Below are 20727 nucleotides of genomic sequence, written 5' to 3'. Positions count from 1 at the left end.
GATACATTTTTGTTATTAAATTTATGATTGTTTTCCCCATGATTTTAACCAAAGATTGTATTAATTGGTAAATTCTATTTATATTTGGTAATTGGTGTTGGTTGTAATGATCCGAGCAAAAAAGAATTAAAATGTGATTTTTAACTACATTTTTGTGCAATTCGGCGTGGGCACATTAAAATCTAATACTGCATGTCTGAAGATTCGGGATTTGGTTCATGAATTCCAATCTTAAATTGAAATCAGACTCTTCACCGGATGACTAGTCTCTTATTTCTGTTAGGACACTAATCTGGTTTATCTATCTTAAGTTTGTGGAAAGAACCCATTATCTAGTGGGAATTTGATTCCGTTTAGAAAAGGAACTTTTAGACATAGGAAAGGAAGTCCGCTGTGACCACCCCACCTCTCTCCTAGGGCGTACCCAAGGGTTTGGCGGACCACCTGCCCATCTCTCGCCAGGATTCACTCACTAATGTTCTTGAAATAGCCGTTCAAGCCTCGAAATTAACATAAAAGTTTCATTTCCAACTAAAAATTCAAATTTAATTCACAATCCAAAAGTAAAACATAGGATTACATTTCTAAAGATTCAAAATACATCTCATCTACAAAAGTACAAGTACAAGAGATTATAAATACTAGTTCACGGCTACTTGCTCCAGTCTCCACCCCTATAAGGAAAACAAACTAATGGGATGAGCTAAAAGTTCAGTGAGGTTTCCAAACAAACAAACAAGCATGTAAACACTGGAACATTTATACTTAGCACTTTGCACACTTGGCACAGTAATAAGTAGTCATTCAAGAATCAATCATTCATTCATTGAAAGGATGCATGCTCATTTGGAGCCATTCATTCATTCGCCAACCATTTTTCCTTATCCCTCCGATGTTAGAAAACATTTGCACGTGAAAACTCCTTCAATGTTCATGTCATTCATTCATCGATTTATTGCATTGAATTCACTGGCCAATTTTCCACCAGATTTCGTGGTAATACTCGAGTATACCAAACTTTGTTCCAGGGTCACCAGCCGCCCGATCGAATTCGCTTCTGGCTCGAGTTGACTGGCAATGAAGGACAAAGGCTCAGTTCAGCCAAAAGGCTTACATCATGCACAAGTAGCATTCAATCATTGAAAATTCATTTTTGCTTGGGTCGAGTGCGATAAAGAACACACTCGCCCATCGAAAATCCATTTAACAATCATTGGAAAGCATTTAACATTCAGACAACATTCCACATAGTCATTTAAAGCACACACATGCAAGGAACACTCACCTTTTAAAGTAGATTAAAACTAAACATTCGACTCTGGGTCGTACTCGTTCCCACCGTTAAACCCTAAAAGTAACCAAGACAAGATGTCATGGTCCGATCATTCAAAACTTAGGTTAATAAGGTGCTCATTTGAGCCTTAATCATGAGCCATAAGCCTATCTAAAATCGGCCCCTCAAAACACAAAATTCAAAGACAAACTTGAAAGTCAATCGAAGAGTGTCCAAGTGTATTCTAGGACTATGAAGTACACTTGTTTAAGTCCACAAACCATCCAAAATCACACCAATTAAAGTTTAAGACTTAGAAAAGTTTTCTCAAAGTTTTCCAAGTTCCATGCAATTCATTTGACAAAATTTTCCAGCTTTGGCAACATTCTTTGAAAAAGTATAACTTGAGTTCTGTAGGTCAAAAAATCACAAAACTTATACCATTAGAAAATAGACTCAAAGTATTAATAGACTTTAGAAGACATTTTCATGAAATTCAACTCATAGGTTAGTCAAATTTTCAGTTCAAAATCACTGCTGTCTCATGTGCAAAACAGAACAGTCATGGTTTTTCAAGAAATTTTGTAAATTTGCTGGTATTTATAGGAGTCAAACAAAACCCTGATTTTTACACGGTTAAAAGATTTATGAGTCTAGTTTCAAATGCAATAAATGGAACTCAATTTGGATTTTTCTACACCAAGATATAACAGATTTTCCAAGACTGCTCAAAGTCTCCTACGGAAAAAATTTTCAGTAGCACTTCCCCTTATTTTCCCTAATTTCCAACCATTTTCAAGGCTACACTCTCACCACAAGACAGCACCAAATCAAGTTCACAAGGTATAAGATACATATAGTACTTATTTTAGCTATAAAACTAGATATAATCAACATATACCTAGGCTGGACAATTCACTACTAAAGCTGAAATTTTAGAATTAAAGCTGGAAATTCCTATTTGAAAACTTAAAAGTCACAATAAAGCTACCAATCACCTCACAAGTCCATAGCCAAACTCAATACCAACATATTAGGGATAAATAACATAAATCAAGGCTGAAAAATCATAACCGTAGGCTGAAATTTCATCAATCTTCACCAAATCTAGATTATCATCCATAAAATTTCAAGTTATCTCACCATGATTTGCAAGAATAAGAAAAAGAAAGGAAGTTGTTCATCTTATACCTTCAACCCCTTGAAGAAAATGAAGAAACCAAGGCTTCCTCTCCAAAAACTCTCCGCTACAAGCTTCCTTGCTTCCTTAGTGCTAGTTTGTTCGGTTTAGTTTTGTGATTTTAACTTAAGCAAGGCAAGAATCAAGATGAACTTAGTGATTTTTCTTCTCTCTTTTCCTTTCCAAACTCACGGCCAAGAAGATGAAGAAATGAAGGAAATTTTGTGCTAGCAAAGATAAGAATGAAAGAAAGCTTCTTGGTCAAAGGTTGCATGGATGGCCAACACTTGGCAAGCCACCAATTTTCCTCTTGTTTTTTGGTCAAAAATTTCAGCTGGCCCTAAATTTAAATTAGGGAGAATTAAATAAAATAAAAACAAGGAGATTGGGGTAAGAAAATATTAGTCAGGTGGTGTACTCAATTGGTAACAAATGGCGCACGTCGGTTCAAGCCTATTTCCTTAACTCTCTTGTACTTTTGTTTTAACTTATGATTCACTAACTTACTTTTAGCACTTTTAATCACATACTTTCTCTTATTTAATACCCGCTCTTATCCATCAAATTTAGCACACACACCTCATCGATTGATCACACTACCAAAATGCACCAAAACCCTAACTTACTCTAACTTTAAAAGTAAAAGTAAAACTCTTGACTCTATTATTTATTACAACTATTAAGGGAAGTAATTAGTATTAAAGAAAGTATAAATTAACTGATTCAAAATAAAAAAGACTTATAAAAAAATATAAGCAAATTTTCAAATCCTCGCACTCGCAACATTAACATCATGACATTTTTTCTCCTTTCTCGCAAGAAACAAAGGCACGTATTCCTTTGTTTTTCTTCTTTTTCCTCTTGACACTTCATCTCATATTTGGAGAGTGATTTCTTCAACAGAGATAAACTAAACGTGTCATTCTAGTAAAAAAAAAACGGAGGATTTGGTTCAATTAAAATTGTAAGATCGAATTGATTATATTTATTTCTTTTATTTACCGGTATTCATCTGTTCCATTATTTAATTTCTTATGATTATTATATTATTTGAATATCTAGATTCCGGTATTTAAATTAATCTAATAATCTAGAACCAATTAGAGCAGATAATTCGTAATTGTTTAATTATTTTAAAATAGTCGTACTTGATATGATTGGATTTGTATCAGGGGAACATATGGGCTAATTTTATTCAAACATGGTTTCTCTAATTTTTAAAACAATTGGGAAATTGAATTCTAAAACCATACCTAGGATTATTTCTTAATTTGGACAGTGATTAACAGTCGTACTTTAATTACCAATACGATAAGGAGAAGTTGATTGTCAATGCTTGTTTGATAATTATAACTTATTTATTAGTGAATAAATGAAATTATTATTACATCAGTGATCAATTGAGTGAACCATTTCCGAAATTATTTCTTAGTTAGAATTTGTTTATTATTGATTCAATGTCAATTAATTATAATTTAGTCCTTTATTTTAGTTATTTAACTATTTTCAATTTTATAAAAATCCCCCATACTCTGAGCTTTATAAGAAATGAATTTTCCCAATCCTTATGGATTCGACCCTGTTTATCACTATATACAAAAGTTTATATTTTATTTGAATAGATATTTATTATTGCACAGATTCGACACATGTCACTAAGTTACTATTTTAGCGCACTCTTTGAAGAAATTTTCCCATGATTGTCTTGTCTAATTTGTCTTGTCAATTTCTTTAGCACTGTCCAGATTATTCTTTGTGGATTGTTACTTTTATCCTTAACTTATTATGAATTCGACATCATTGCTGATGTAACAAAATCACGTCTTACCTAATAAACTATCTTAGTCAAACCCGATCTTGGGGTAGACTGTTTAATTGTAGGCATTCATATTTTGTTAAATTTAATCGTTCCTTACCAATACATGCAAACACAAACCCCATACACTTTGATGACAAATATATTTTTGAAATTTCAGAGCAAACATGGTTAAAAAAGGGTAAAGGGTTTTAGGTTGGATTAATTTGATCTAATTAGGGTTCTGGATTTGGAAGTTATTTGAAGATTTACACTTGAAAGACTTCTCCAAAACGATCAAAATTTTGCAAAAATAAAGTATGCCATTCTTTCTTTCATTTATTGTTTTTCACATATTTTTTTGAAATTAGTTTACATTAGATTAAATGTTGGAATTTGATCACGTGATTTAGATTTTCTTTTCAATAGTATTCTCAACACAGCAGCTTACTCTGGGCGGGATTATTGCATCAGAGAAGCCTCTACATTAATCCACAAGCGCATGTCTTAAGACTTTTAGTGCTATTTATGTGATGCAAACTTAGAATCTTATTCATAGAACATAACTTTGTACAAATAATTTTTCTTATGCAAAAAAAAAAAATTCATTTGAATAACTTATGTTGTAGTGAAATTAAAAAAGTTTCTACAATCATTGCTTTTAGAAGTTGAACAAGAATGGAAACAAATTTTCTTTTGTTGCTTTTAGAAGTAGAACTAGAATGCAAATAAAATTTCTTACTAAGGATTTTAGAAATAAAAAAACACTTAGTAGGAAAAAATTTTATGATAATAAATGACTACTCATTACTTGTAAAATTTTCTTGAAGGCATTTACGTGACATCGCATTTGAGGTTTATTTTACAATTAATTTAAAAGTAGTTTTTTTCTTAATCAAATGAAGTTGATTTAGACTAAAGTGATGACATTTGGCCATAAGAAAATGCAGAGCAAATTTACTGATATCAACTTTTAAAAATGAAAAAAAAAATGTAGGAAAAGAAATGGACATTCAAGGTCCAATTCTTACACTATAGCCCAATATTAAGTTGAGAACGAAAGGATGTTTTCAAGAGGGTTCAATTTGTTTTTAAAACCCAAGATTAAATAGAGACAAAGTTTTCATAACTTAGGACTTACCTCAAGGGCTACTCCCGAACCGTGTTCAGCCCAAAGTGATGGATCCGTTGACGCTTTTCTAAAAGGGAAACTTTTCAAATCGGGATATCTTCCATCATAAGAAGTTTTCATAGAAAGCCCAAACATGTTTGTTCGACCCAGATCCAACCCAAGACTCGTCGAACTCAGTTCCAAAACTCTAAGGTCAAGATCCATCAGATATATGGGTCAGGTCCAGGTCTACTATATAAAAAAATGGGTCTGGTTCCGAAATTTTCAATTTTGATCCGAATCGGATCCGTTGGTGTTCTTATGGGTGACAAGTCTTTCACTTTTTTGGAGTCGATAAAGTTATCATGACTTTAAAGTGATAAAATTGACACAATTATCGATAAAACTATTACAACTTACGAGGTGATAGGCTCGTCACAACTTACGAGAAGATCATATCACAATCTTGAGGAAATTAGTTGATGTACTTTTTCCCTATAAGTTAATCCCCTTGGGGTTACCCCCTTTATCAAAAATATAGAAAATTGAATTAAATGAAAGAATAGTTCTTTTCTTACTTTTTCTTTTTGCTTGAACTCTTTAATTTTTCTTGCTTTCTTAACATATTATCCACCACAAAAAACAACTCAAATCTTACGTCACATTAGCATTAGTTTTATAATAGTCCATCTATATTAGGGCAAGGTTGTTTATTCATTTAGGGCAAGGTTGCAGCAAGAGCGAGCCGAGAGAGGCACCGACAGCAAAATGATCCGGTGATCCTTCCTTTTCTTTTTTGATTCAACCTCGAAATTTCTGCTAATCTGAACTATAGCCCACAAATTTGTTTTCTTTTACAAAATTGCCACTAGAAATTCGGTAAAACAAATAAACATAATTAACAATAAAACCCCTAATCCAGCCATAATCTTCTAGTTAATCCTGGAACGGAGACTAGTACTTTAATCCTAGAACTAATATAACATTAGAAGAACCAACAAGTAAATACATAATAAGATTTACTTAATTGCGGTTCAAAAAAAATCGTTTACTCATTTTTTCTAACTCTAAATAGGGATTCGTCCTTAGATCATACGTAAGTTATTTATTAGTTTAAAAGATAATGTAAACCACTTTCTTAGATAGTGCAGAAAAAGTAGCTATTTCACAACATGCAAAAATAGCTAATACTCCCTCCGTCCCAAAATAAGGGACGTTTTGGGATTCTAACTTATTATGCACAGTTTAATCAATTTGAATGTGAGACATTTTTTTCCAATTGTGCCCCTTTGACCGATATCAAATCTTAATTGCTGTCTATGGTGATGTGAAAAGAATCTGTGGGTCCATGTAAAATGTAAGCTCTTTTTTATGCTGTTGCCAAGCACGCGCCTATTTATGGCCATCAAAATTTTTGGTGTTGTCCACGCACCTTTTTTTGGATGTCTATTTATTGCTTTTGTGGGTTCCATCATACTTGTTTTTTATTTTATCAATGTCTCTTTTGAGGCTACAAATGGAATGTTAGAGAAAAAAATTGTAGTGTGACTCAAATTTTGGGACATGAAAAAAGGTGAACTATGACGATAACAATGGGACGGAGGGAGTAGTATTTAAATTAAGGTAAAAGTCCTGGGCATTGGGAAAGTAAAAAATTAATATCGGAATCATAGAAACAATAATGAGCATTGTACCAAACCTTATTTTTATGGGAACCTTCAAACTTTGCTTTGTTATCTTAAAATCGGGTGACCCTAAATATCTTATGGTTTAAAATTGCTATGTTATCATCCATAAAGTCATTTTACCTTGTTATCCACACCTCAAATACAAGTCTCTAGCAGCCTGCAGTTCCATCAAAACATCTGCTATGTGCATCCTTCTCTCTGGCAAATGAGCTGAGCATGTAACCCCAATATGGAAAATTGAAGCCAGGCACTTTTCAAACCTATGTCTGCCGCATGATCTGGTCTGAGTGTCAGTGGCCATCATGCCTGACTCAGTTTCGCATTCTGATGATAGTCTAGGATCAACAATCCTCATAGCTTGATCTGGGAGTGCCATCTTCACATAGTTACGAAGGGAAAAGTCATCTTCGAACATGCTGTTTGTGGGCCTTTTTCCAGTAAACATCTCCAGCAAAAGTACACCATAGCTATAGACATCAACAAGTGTTGATGCTGGTGCCCCCATGCCACATTCTGTTTTTGCCAAAAGGAGCGGGGAAACAAAGAAATCAGTGAGCTCAAACAGTTTGAAAAACATATATAACAATCCAAAAGTGACAAAAATGCAGCAATGCTTCAACTGAGGCTGTGGGTTTCAACAGATTTTGCATAATGTTGAGTCCAAAATAAATCAATGGGTCTAATCATAAGAAGAATTAGGCTCCAGCTGAAGTTTAGATCCAGTACCGAAAGAACCATGAGAGCCCATTTAGCTCCATGCCAATTCTCTATAAGAGGGAAGTTAGCTTTCCATCTTCATTCAAGCACTTTCTATACTATGAGAGCTCATCACTATAATAATCACTTACCTAAGTATATGAGGTTGCCCCAAGGATAAAGCTCCGCCCTCTTTTACTGATTTAACTGGTTAAACCAGATCAAGACACATGCTTTTTTTTTTGGCATAACTGGTAGAGCAAAATTTTGGCATCAATGCATAGGATTAGCAGGTATTTGGCCGAGTTAAGGTGTTTCTAGATTCTCACTAACCTCAAAAAGATACCAAGAAGAATTATACCAGATTTTCATTAGTAAAGATTGAAGTAAAACATGTATCATAATTACCTAAAGCAACATATCCAACAGTTCCTACAAGTTCAATTGTTCTTGCACGGATTCCGTCGTATCTTGATCTATCAATCGCAAGCAAAAGAGACCTCGCAGAGCCAAAGTCACCTAAATGTGCGCAGAGCTCATTGTCAAGAAGAATGTTACTTGGCTTTATATCACGATGAATGACTGGAATGGCACAGAAGTGGTGAAGATACACTAATGCCGAGGCGACATCTATGGCAATATTAAGCCTCTGAATCAGGTTCAAGTTCTTTGGCTGCATTAAGTTACTCGAACTTGGATGCAACCAGCTCTCCAAACTCCCACCAGCCATGAACTCATATACCAAGGCTTTGAATTCATTGCCTTCATAGTCCGTGCCTGAGCAAGCTGTAATGATCTTGACAAGATTCCTGTGCCGAACATTTCGCAGTGATTCACATTCAGCCGTAAAACTCCTTCTGGATCCTTGGTTTTGAAGGTTGATTACCTTCACAGCAACTGTTTTGTCACTGTAATTAAGACTGCCCGTGTAGACTGAACTATATCTTCCCCTAGCAATCAAATTACCTTCAAAAAAGCCATCTGTGGCTTGAAAAAGTTCTGTATAAGAAATCTTAGGAAATTGATCTCCCAGAGGAGAATCTGATGTTAGCTCTATGCTGGAAATTCTTGTATTTATTTTGTGCCACCAACGGATGCAAGGAACGTACAGAAAATAACCAAAAATTACCTTTTTCTGGCATTTTTGCTGAATGTAAGCTAGCAGCAAAACAATAGGGAAAATAACGGAAACAAGGATCAGAACTACAAACAATGAAGTCTTCCCTTCCGCTGATGGTAATAGCCTCTGACATTTAGGCAACTGTAAAGACTTTACACCTCCACAAAGCTTTCCATTTCCAGTTACTGAAAAAGCTGTAGAGTTAAAAAATAGGCCTCCACTGGGGACTTCGCCTTCCAAAGAATTGAATGAAAGGTTCAGATACTGTATATAGCGAAGAGTTTCCAGGCTCCGAGGAATGGAACCAGAAATGTTATTTCTAGAAAGGTCTAGGAGTTTAATGCTCCTCAAGCTGTACAATGATTCAGGAATCTGACCACTAAAACCGTTACCCTGAAGACTAAGAAACTCCAGAAATACACATTCGCCAATGGTAACTGGAAGTTCTCCAGACAATCTATTGTTTGAAACATCCAAGCTCCCAAGATTTATCAATTTACCCACCTCTGATGGTAAAGGTCCGCTGAGAAGGTTGTGTGCTAAGTTGAGATTGTAAGTGAGTGAAGAAAGCCCAAAAAGACCTTTAGGTATGGCGCCAGTAAGCCTGTTACTTGAAAGATCCAATCCTTGCAATCTTGTATAATTACCCAAAGAAAAAGGTATGCTTCCATCTAACTTGTTTCCTCGCATTTCAAGGATACTTAGCTGAGTAATATTTCCAACGGAACCAGGGATCTTACCGATGAATCTGTTTCCTGAAAGATAGAGGCCCTCTAGCTTGGTTAGTTTCCCAATAGATTTAGGGATGCGCCCTGTCAGCATGTTCTGACCCATTGCCAGATTCCCTAAGTTGACAAGGTTCTCTAAGTTAACAGGGATTTCCCCAGATATATAGTTTTTGTCAAGCCTTAGCGATGTGAGTTTGGTGGACAGATTTGCAACAGAAATGGGCAAAGCGCCTCCATGATTGTTGGCATACAAATGCAGAATTCTCAGAATAGTGCAATTAGTCAAGGAAGCCAGAAAGTTTAAGCCAGTACTATCGGAAGTTCCAAGAGGATTCTTTGAAAAATCTAACCTTTGCAAATGTTTAAGGTCTCCCATATTCATGGGTACCGGTCCAGATAAAGCATTTGTACCAATGTCCAAGATTACAAGTCCTGAATCATTGGTAATGGATACAGGCAGAGGTCCAAAAAACTGGTTTTCTGCAACGACGAAAGTATGAAGTTTTGAATGGTTCAGGCCGAAATCTGAGGGGAAAGAACCATTTAAATAGTTGGAGGCAAGATTAAGATACCGAATTGATGAGATTTTGAAAAGCTGCAAGGGTACTTCACCAGACAATTTGTTGGAAGACAATTTAAGAAACTCCAAATTGGATAACTTTCCAAGTTCTTCAGGAATCCTCCCTTCAAGAACGTTATCTGATGCACTAAGGATGCGTAAATTGGATAAATTCCCCAATGAATATGGTATTGTGCCATGAAAGAAATTATTATCAAGGATAAGTTCCTCAAGAAATGTCAGGTTACCTATGGAAATGGACAAAGCTCCCCTGATTTCCAGCGATGACAGGTTCAAGGCAGTCACTCTTTGATCCATGGTGTTGCACCTGACACCATGCCAACTGCAAAAATGAGAAGAATTGTTCCAAGAAGTTAAGAACTGGAAAGGATCGCTCTCAATTCGAAACTTGATGGCAAGCAAAGCTTGCCGGTCAGTCTCATCTGAGGAACTGAATAAACTGCTGGCTGTAGTTGGTTTGATTAGTGCTACGGAGTATAGGAAATATAGACAATAACAGAGGATAGCAGACCAAAATTGAAGCCGAAAACTCATTTTGCAGGTGGAAGCGCTGACTGCCGAGGAGCAAATGCAATATGTTCAGCAAGGCCTGATGGACTTGAGAAGGAATGCAGGGTGGAATTCCAATCCCAGTGAAAATAGTTGGTTGTTTGAGAACTACCTAGTTGACCATATTGACTACTAAGGTAAGGTAACAGAACCTGATCGTTCTTGTCAGGAAATTTGTTAGCGTAGAAGCACTGGTGCTCATTCAGTCAAAGTCAAGATGCCTGTAGGACCATTAGTTCTTGTCAATTGAAGGTATTTTTCTTGACGAAAACTCATCAAAAGAAAATCAAATTAAAGGAACTTTCTTGCCTTCCGGCAAAAAATTAAAGCAAACTTATCAACTGATTATTATCGTTTTGTTTGAGTTTGAATTATCAAAAAATTGAAAACATGTGACAGTTGTACAAAGAAGAGACAGAGGAAATAGAGTATGTGAAGCTCAATCTCGGTCATTTATTGAAAATGGGTATCAGGCCAATATTGGTTAGTTTGATTTTTTTTTTTTTTTTGCAAAAAAAGCTACACTATAATATTAGGGTTTGTCTATATTGACACCTGTTAAAATATATTTCAAATATCATATTTTTTAAAATGTAACATTAATTAGACAAAGTAAATAAATACAAGAAACAAATGGGTGGCTAGTCTACTTCCTTGAGATCCCAAGTTCAAATCTCCATTCTAGCATCTTCACAAATAAATACAAGAAATGGTAGATAAGATTAAATACAAAAAGTATATAAATGCAACGGAAGATAATAATTATTAGCGTGTGTATATAAATGATAAGTTAGATGAATATTACGTGGGGGGAGGGATGAGTTGGGTGGTACGGAAGGAGGGAGTGTAAGCGAAAGGTTCCGCGCTCAAGTCCTCTAGCTTACACTTAAAAAAAATAAAAAAATAAAAAAGATGAATATTACGTGTATTAATAAGCACATGTCAAAAACCCATAATATTATATATGAAAAACTTTCACTATAATTATTTGAAGGGGTGCTTTTAAAATTTAAAATTTTATTGAAGTATTTTCTGAAAATTAAAAAAAATCACCACACACCAGCCTCCCCTCCTCCCTCCTCTTTCCTCCTCCTCCATCTTCCTCTTCTCTTCCTCCCCTCCCCTCTCCTTCCTCCGCCTCCTTCGTAACCATTTGAACATGTCTCTGGGTAAAACATCTACAGGTTGTTTAATGGGCTTCTGAATACTATACGAGAATGTAATCTTTTGCTATAAAACCCTTGCTTCACTTCACTCTCTGTTTCTTGTTCTTTTTCTTTCTTCAAGTCAATGGTCTTTTCCATGGATTTCTTAATCGGTCAGTGTTAGAAATTCTTTTTCAAACAGTAGACCGGTCTTCTGTTAGCGAAAAGATTTTTTCACCCATTAAGCGAAAGTTTCTGTTGGCCAATACTACCATAAAGACATAAGCCAACAGAATGGAAAAAATTGGGTCGCCAGCATACAGTATTATTTGAAATAATTATAATAACATTTTTTATGATGTGATGTATATGAAATAAAAATATAGTTATAAATATAAAAAGGTAGGTTGAAAAATGCATTTATGATGCAAGCGAAATATTATTTGGAAAAATCTGATATCCAAACAAACCCTTTCTTATTCTAATTAATATCCACATATGCAAAATTCGCATGCTAAAACGTATTAGCTATTCTAGAACACGATAATAAAAGCTCATATGTTTAATTAAAATTCCAATTAAGAAAAACTTTGTATATAAAAGGTAATTATGTATTTTGGAGAAGAAAAGGACGTTATTTATAATGTGGAAGGACAAATCAAATTTTGTGAAATGTCTTATCAGTTGAACTAATGCTTAAAGTAAACATATATTACTCATGTTGTAACTATAGCTGTTATAATTATTAAATTTGGAGAAATTTAAAAATTGTATTTGACTTATATCTTAATTATTTGACTATTATTAGCTTAACATCCCATGTCGCGTTGCACCAAATTTGGAATTGCTGCATCCTCAACCGGTGACCAAAACCTTTTCATTTGATTAATAGACTCGAATCTAAATACTTCTATTCTATCCAATATTTTTATATGCCACCGCATGACAACTCACTTAGTATAAATGGATTTTTTTCCTCAAAAAGTCATGTGTTCGATTCTCATTACTAGGAGGCATAAACCGTGCTACGCACGGTGGGAAAAAGGATGGAGATGCCCAATTTAATAAAATAATTTGTACTAATTCAAAATGGATAATTAATGAAATTTGTTTTTCTTGATGGAATTAGTTACAAATAAACCAAAAGAAATATTAAACCAAAATTAGAGTAAACTTTCATTTAAGTATGTAATCATATAAAAAATAGTAAGTGTCATTCTCATTAAAGAATCAAAATATTATAAGACTCCGTCTAAGTTGTCATCTGCCCTTGCTATTTCATGGTTAGGTTGCATTATAATTTAATTACGAGTTCAATTAATTTCCTAATAATGTAGCTACTTAAAACTTATAAGCATCATTAGGGGTTATATTTTACTATCTTTCCATGCTCTCAGATCATTCCCAAAATTAGAAAAAAAAAAAAGGAAAAGTGAAGGAGGAGAGTTAATAGAGCGGTAAGCAGGAAAATGCAAAATAGTAAGGGCCAAAGTGAGTAAGAAAATAAATGAATTTGACTTTATATTATTGATAGAAACAAAATACTTCATCCCATTTGACCTTAAACAAAGGTATAACAACCGCATAATCAATGTTTCAATTCATATCAACCTACAATAAGTTTCCTCACTTATTAACTTACAAATTGCATACAACAAATCTTAAACCTGAATAACATCCACCATACTCATGGTTAACTAAGTACTATGGCTGATATCAAAGCCCGTACATAAATAAGATAATATCACATTTGTGAAACACTATGGCTGGGGCCTGCTTAAAAGAAGTAATAACAACCAGGAATTGCCGAGAATCCAGCCAAGCAAACTTATTGAAATGTTTGACAGCAATCTAAGAGCCGTCATCTTCAAGCTGCCCTTTGTAGACAAACATCGGGAGCTTTATCTCCTTGTTCTGATACAATGTATTCAACTGAGAATCCTGTAGTCGCCACCTTCAGCTCATGTAAACTGCATTCTTTAAATGATGGCAGTTTCATAGTCTCATTTTCTCCACATTGCTCTAAAACCCTAGAAGAAAAAAATCAGAAAAGGGAAACAAATATTACATTTTTATACATTTAACAGAGTTTTAAGAATTACCAAAATCAAAGGAACAAGCGATGTTGGATTTGAGGTTAGAAGGCCACCAGCAAAAGCCTAATTTAGAGCAGCGAGCTCCCATTGGAATGAAGACGAATAATACTGAAAAACGAATCTGGCAATCAGGTCAAGAAAACAGACATAAAGAAATATCACAAATGGATAGAACTAAATCATAGGGACATAAAATGTAACACAAAAATTTTCACCGAGCAAGTCAATTCAAGAGCCATTGCAGCAAAAAACTTGTAAAAAAAATGTGCAAAGAAGTCACATACGATCAAAACACAAGGACAAAGCACGAGAAGCAAAGGACAAGGGTAAATCCAAAAAAAAAAAAGGCAAAAAATATCATGCTTCTGCAGAAATCTTGCAGAGGCTATTTCAGAACTTCAAGGAACAAGCAAGGAAAGAGCAGAAAATCATTACCTGTTCCATTCCGCCAGATTGTGTGCTCATATGTCTTTCACATTCACAAGTTGAGCAAGTTCTTTCTGTTGAGTAAAAGTAAGGTAAATAAATTACACGGACAATCCGTTCCACAATCAAAATAGGCAAACTACAGCTAAATGGTCATTCATAGCCACATAACCTTTGAAATCCTTATTGAATTGTATGTGCATAAATTACAAGTAAATCATGACGAATTCATGCTTGAAATCATGAATCATCACCACAGAAAGTAAAAAAAAATAATGAAGAAAAAACCTGAGAATAAAAACGTATTTGAAGGAAAGCATGGGGAAAATATATTTCAGAGAAAATACTAATTCGGCAACTTCTAAGGTAGAGATGATGCCGGAAAGAGGCATGTCACATCAGGAAAGGCACATTTGACACGGCCACAGATGCAGCTTCTCCAACCCAGTAAGCCGTAACAATCGTAAACCTGATTCCAGTTACTCTAATAAAATCAGGAGCACGTATAACATAGCACAACAATTCCTTTCCATCAAGAGCATCAGCAACCCGGAGGTTTAGGCTAACACCCTGCAACACTGACAAAGTATAGTCCAAATGTGTAACAGAATTGAAAAGTTGATAATGCAACAGTAAGCATCCAAATTCGGTTTTAAAAAAAAATTTATGCTGGCAACAGATAAGGCAATTAGGTGCGGTGGCTTAACTACAAAAGGCAATTAATATATAATTTTTAGAGTCAAAACAAAAAAATAATACATAACCTCACACCGATCCGAAGAAGCAAAGCTCTAACTGAAGCAGTACGTATAAATAGCAACATAGCAACTCTAGGCTAAAAAGCACAGAGCAAAACAGCAACACAGCACAAAACAGCTTCAATATCTCGAGGCAGACGCCATAGGGTTTTTTTAAGAACCACAGAAGCAAAGTAAGCATAAAGAGATGCTTAACGCATAATAAGTTCAAAAAGTTACAACTTACTATGCAATAAAGGAAGGCAATATTTACCTCAGCTCTATATCTCAAGCCCTCCACAGCATTCTTAGTGAGCAATGGAAATGGAGCTATAAAATTGGAGTCCACGTTATCACTTTCACCGATGAAGGATTTAATATCTTCAAACATGTCATTCTCCTCAGGGGACACCTACTCAAGATCAAGTAAGAGGGAGATAAGAAACATATAAGAAAATGATCACAATAATTTTAAATGCATTACCATAATCACTTTAATCATATTAGTGGAGACATTATTCATGTGCTAACATATATTAGGAATTCTGATATAAAAAAGAACAGCAAAACATAGGGGCAAAACCTATAGCACAATCTAATATTTGATATAAAAAACAAAAGGCGTATTTCAATATGCAATAAACACAAAGAAAAAACTGAAAACCAAAACCATGATTGCGAAGGATGACAGAACTTCTACAACATGGATATATATGAGCCAATGATTTACAGAAGATTCTAGTCAATATTCAAGCAATCCTATTGTTCATCAGTTCTGCTTGCAAAAAAATGAAGATCAACCAAATTCAATCTGGAAGTCAGGGTATAAATTCAGTTACAAAAGTAATTGCAATTTAGTCTTTAGAAAATTACCAGAGAGACAGATGCACCAGTGTTATACGCTCTTCCAGTACGGCCAATTCGATGTACATATCCCGCAGCACTTTGAGGCATCTCAAAATTTATGACCTGCAAGAAAGAAAAGAATCAATACAAGTCGATTATCAAACTGACAACCTCATCAGCCATAGACACGTAGATGATATGCAAAGCAATTCCTGTATGGAAGAAAGCTCAAGGATAAGATAAACAACATACATGGAAAAGCTCAAAATTTTCACTCAATATAGTAACATACTAATTACTAATCGTGCAACCATCCACTTTGATTGTAATAAGAAGATTAAGTAGATATATGCTGTTTGAGTATCTCCAAATATATAATAACCTATGCATAATGATACCTGCGCTTATCGAAAAAATCACACAGCAAAGTAAAGATATTGTAACAAAGAATAAGATACTGCAAGATGACGGCTAGAATGTGGTGCAAAAAATTTTTAAAAAAAATCAAGTGTCAAGAAAAAATGTATTTTAGAAAAGCAGCCGACCGTGTGAACATTACAACACCAAACTCTGCATCAAAGGCTAAGCCCTAAAACAGCACAAATGCAGCCTAAGCGTTACAGACGCGCAAGAGTCCAGAGCATCAAACAGCAGATGCGAACAAGGGAGATAGAGACACAGAAAAGCCTTTAAAAGATAATAAGAGTCCCATTTTTTTGGACGCCGAAGCCATAGAGTTTTCCAATAACACAGGCGAAACAGCAGATTAATTGACAACGTTCTAGATTAGAATCAAGGTCAATTTTAATTTGATATGAAGTGGGAATACCTGCTCCTAGGATCTTCTACCTTTTTTATTTTGAACTATATTTCTCTTTTAAATAATGATAAAACTTGGGTAATCATTTGCAACCCAAAAAAAAAATGGCGTGATTTATTAGCTCAATGGATCTACCGACTCTACAAGCAGTCATATGAAAATCTTCTCTTCCATTAAGTTCGTAAATAACAAAATTACCTCGGTTTCGACCCACAAACTCCTAACCTCTTGTAATTAATCACATTGCTAACCATAGCCATTTTTCTTTCAAACAAAATTCATCAGAATTCTGAAGTCATTTTAACACCATTTTTTTGAAGTTAAGAATTATCTCAATAAGAATTAGCCATTTTTGAAGTTAAGAAAAAACTTTGGACCATTTTTTTATATTCTTTTTCATTAAGGTCACGTATTAGTAATAGAATTGTAATAATGTGAGCATAATAAAGGAACAAAATCAAAATTATAAGTCAAGAGCAGCTGAAAACAGTAAATTCAGTTCCAAAAATAATAATAGTATACATTCCATATGACCAAATTAAAATTAAAATGACAAACTTTAGCTGCAGAAAAGAACTATATAAACTAAAATCAAGTAAAAGTAATCAATCCCCACAAAATTTTTACCAAAAAAAATAAAGGAAATACAGGCTGGACTATAAAGACAACAGAATTTCATCACTTATCAGGAAGTTTCATCACCCCATCAAGAACGTCGCCTATGGTTGGCACAGAACCTGCTGCACTAACCCAGCATCAATTCATTCCAGTATCATGTTTCTGTGGCTTAGGCCAGCATTGGATTTTATTAGCCGAATCTCCACTGGGAAAATTAAAAATCCAATCTCCAATCGCCACATTTTAAACCATATTTGATCTTAAATTAATCAGGAAAATAGTAATATTGGTTGAACATGCAAACAACCTCGGCTACTCCATGGAACACTTGCTATTATCCCATCCCTAAACGTTTCTACCTTCAAAATCTCCATTTTTCGAGCAATGCTTATTCCCTCTATTCCCCAGAAACGTTATTCACCAGGCCCCCTCTGACACTTACAGCAACAAACAGTTGCAGCAAAGAACAGGAAAGGAGAAAAAGCCCAAAAAACACCCAGTACCCATGTCAGAAAAAAACCTCATTTTCACAAGGTTTTTACTCTCCCATTGAAACTCAGAGAACCCAGAAAAGAGAATATCTAGAAACAGCATATAGTGATTTAGAGATCCACTCGGGTATTTTTACAAACATGTGGTGGGTAGATTTGAAAGCTGCATTAGGGCAGAGAATTAACATGAAGGGTATTGCTTCTTCTGTTGGGATTGTGGCAAAAGATAAGCATTTGGAGAAGAAGAAGAAGAAAACTTAGAGCTATAAGTAGTAATTGTTGGAGAAGTAAAACGGTTCAAGTGGGTCGGGTTGGTTAAAAGAATCGGACCTTTTCTTGGGTAGCGAGGGTGAGTTTGTCGGAAGCGTCGGAAAGGGAGGCATCGAGGGACTGAAGGTCGGCAATGATGGCGTCCTTCTCGGTGAGCTTGTGACGGAGAACAGACGCCTTTGATTCGAGGAAAAATAGCAACTCTAGACTAAAAACTGCAGAGAGAGGCACAACGAAGCACGATCCAAACGGCGGAGGAGGAGGTGATCCAAACAGGTGGCAAGATCGAACCTTTCCCGAGAGCAAAATAGGAGCCAGTTGAAAAAGGAAATAAAGGGAAAAAAATACAGGGGAAGCTAACAGAGAAGACGGCACCTCAACGTAAAGGAAGAACAAGGAAACTTACAACGGAGGAGGAGGAGGAAAACCGAACGCCCCGCAGCTGATCTGGACGACTGAGACCCAGTGAACGCGAGGGACAGAGGTTCGATGGTCCTTGCGCGTCTGGAGAAGGGGAACAAAGAACAAAAACATCAGTTCCAGGCTAAAGATTCACGCAGGAAGCTAATGGGAAAAATTGCACCTCACCGGAAAGGAAAAAGGAAGAAAAGGAAGAAGAGGAAAACTCACAACGGAGGAAGAGGAGGAGAGCCAAATGCCTGGAACACCGCAACCCAGAGAATGCGAGAGACCGAGGCTCGCTGATACCTGCGTGGTTAGAAGATAACTGGTTAGCTCAACAGGCTCTCGTACCAAGGCTCAGAACAGCCGGATAAGCAGCAGAGCAACATTGCCCAAAAGAAAGAGAGAGAGAAGACAGTGGGGAGAAGAGGCATGTGATACTGCCAGATAGAGAAAGAAGTCTATCGACGCAGCAGACAACGCAGCAGGAGGCACATGGATACCGGCAGAGGAGAAGAAGCGCGTGATGCGCGAAGAAAACAACGCTCTCAATCACATGCGCGCGGCACGTGAGAGGACGACGAAAACCTCCAGGTCACCACAGCCCTTCACTCTTTATCTACTTATGTTGATTAAGGTAAAGATTGTGATGAGAGATAATATGTAAGTACTCACGTAAATGACTTGTAGCCTTGGGATTCGTAATAGTGAGCATAGTATAAACCATTTGAATTAATTATTTACCTAAAGAATTCAAGAATTATTTGTCATATAATATACTGGATTAAGATTTTGTTGTGAAATTTAAAGGCTCTTTGCCGGCTTTGAAGGACATAATTGAGTTGTAAGAAAAAGGAAAAAAAAACTAATATTTAGAGTCTGTTTGGTTGGAAGTAAAATATTTTTCTTGGGAAAATATTTTCCGTGGAAGTAATTTTCCATGAAAATCATTTCCCTTTCATCATTTTCAGGTGTTTGGTTAGTTTATTGAAAATATTTTCTTACTTCATTTTTCTGGTGTTTGTTTAACTTTTGAAATATTTTCACTTTTATCTCTATCTTTACTTTCTACACATTATAACTACATACTTCTTCCCATGCAAAATAAGAAAATTTATCTCGTTGTTTAACTTCAAAAAATCTTGAAGAAATGTATATATGAATAAAAAATATCTCCTTAAACAATAAACAAATTGCTAGTCATTTAGTGTCAAATATCAATCACATGCAATGCTTATTGTGATATATATCTTGCACTCTCACTACTGAAAGTTTCTCTAGAAAAGAATGTCCCTATTATACATAATTAATTACTAGCATAGGATGAGCAGGATGAAGTTTTTTTTTTATTTTGAATATACTAGGGGGAGGGTTGGGTTGGGTGGTGCGGGGGAGGGAGTGTAAGGAAGAGGTCTTGAATTCGAGTCCTCCTGTTTACACAAAAAAAAAAAAAAAAGAACATACTACAAGATGTTTTCAGTAAGTTTGGAACATACTACAGGCGGGATACATGTATTTCGAAAAACAACTTCAGTAAGTTTAGAAGGAAAGTTGTTTTCCATAAGATGAGTGAAAATATTTTACATAGGAAAATGTTTTCAGTAACTTTTGTGCAACCATACACGGGAAATTAGGAAAATATTTTCCTGGAAAACATTTTCACCCGAAACAAACGGACCCTTAAAGGTAGTTTCTTGAAAAAAAAAAATTCATAAGCATAATGAATGATTAAGTTGTAATTCATTTATATTCAAGTATATATTTTAAAATTGATCATATTGTGAATAATCATACATTCTAGATTTTATTTTCATGCAAAAATCATACATTAGCCCATCATGAATAAATTAAGAAGAGTGGTCCTATTAAAATAAATCTGGCAGTGACAACATCTTTAGTAAGTGCTACTTTTAACACTATCATTCGCTTGCTTCAAAAACTTTGATCCAATTAGTTATACCGTGCTAGTAACAAATGCCACGAACTACACTAATTGTTATGTAGACTAGACTTCATCCTCAAATTAAACTGCTTTCAATAGATTTGTAAACAGATTAATCAAGTTTAGGGTATCATATTTAATTTGATTTGTATTTTCCTCTTGAAAGTTACATATGTTGATCAGCATATAGGATAATGAACTAATGCATACTTCA

General features: G+C 35.1%; 2 protein-coding genes and 1 long non-coding RNA gene across 11 annotated transcripts; all 3 read right to left on the bottom strand.

The window, feature by feature from the left end:
• Positions 1–497: 497 nt before the first annotated feature.
• Positions 498–2702, bottom strand: LOC140012576 (uncharacterized). 2 transcript variants are annotated; one of them, XR_011819754.1, is made up of 3 exons: positions 2465–2676; positions 1286–1348; positions 498–1071 (listed from the first exon to the last, which is right to left on the bottom strand). It is a non-coding gene; the product is annotated as an uncharacterized lncRNA (long non-coding RNA). The 2 variants fall into 2 exon arrangements; XR_011819753.1 differs by lacking the exon at positions 1286–1348 and having other exon boundaries at positions 2465–2702.
• A 4296-nt stretch (positions 2703–6998) lies between these two features.
• LOC113703183 (receptor kinase-like protein Xa21) lies at positions 6999–11046 on the bottom strand. 8 transcript variants are annotated; one of them, XM_072061785.1, is made up of 5 exons: positions 10683–11045; positions 10399–10493; positions 10164–10298; positions 8152–10071; positions 6999–7560 (listed from the first exon to the last, which is right to left on the bottom strand). In XM_072061785.1, exons 1-5 carry the CDS (start codon positions 10703–10705, stop codon positions 7172–7174), a joined length of 2562 nt encoding a protein of 853 aa, XP_071917886.1. In that variant the 5' UTR covers positions 10706–11045; the 3' UTR covers positions 6999–7171. The 8 variants fall into 8 exon arrangements, with proteins under 8 accessions (XP_071917886.1, XP_027080268.1, XP_027080269.1 ...); XM_027224467.2 differs by having other exon boundaries at positions 10399–11046; XM_027224468.2 differs by having other exon boundaries at positions 8152–10290; positions 10683–11042.
• A 3673-nt stretch (positions 11047–14719) lies between these two features.
• LOC113703370 (uncharacterized) lies at positions 14720–18896 on the bottom strand. The gene is made up of 5 exons (XM_072061314.1): positions 18800–18896; positions 18576–18673; positions 18230–18460; positions 15998–16093; positions 14720–15536 (listed from the first exon to the last, which is right to left on the bottom strand). Exons 4-5 carry the CDS (start codon positions 16076–16078, stop codon positions 15153–15155), a joined length of 465 nt encoding a protein of 154 aa, XP_071917415.1. The 5' UTR covers positions 16079–16093; positions 18230–18460; positions 18576–18673; positions 18800–18896; the 3' UTR covers positions 14720–15152.
• Positions 18897–20727: the final 1831 nt, after the last annotated feature.

The sequence above is a fragment of the Coffea arabica genome, chromosome 8e (genome assembly GCF_036785885.1).
Source record: "Coffea arabica cultivar ET-39 chromosome 8e, Coffea Arabica ET-39 HiFi, whole genome shotgun sequence".
NCBI lineage: Eukaryota > Viridiplantae > Streptophyta > Magnoliopsida > Gentianales > Rubiaceae > Coffea > Coffea arabica.
The sequence above is the reverse complement of the archived record's forward strand: the minus strand, read 5'-3'. Positions and strand labels throughout refer to the sequence as shown.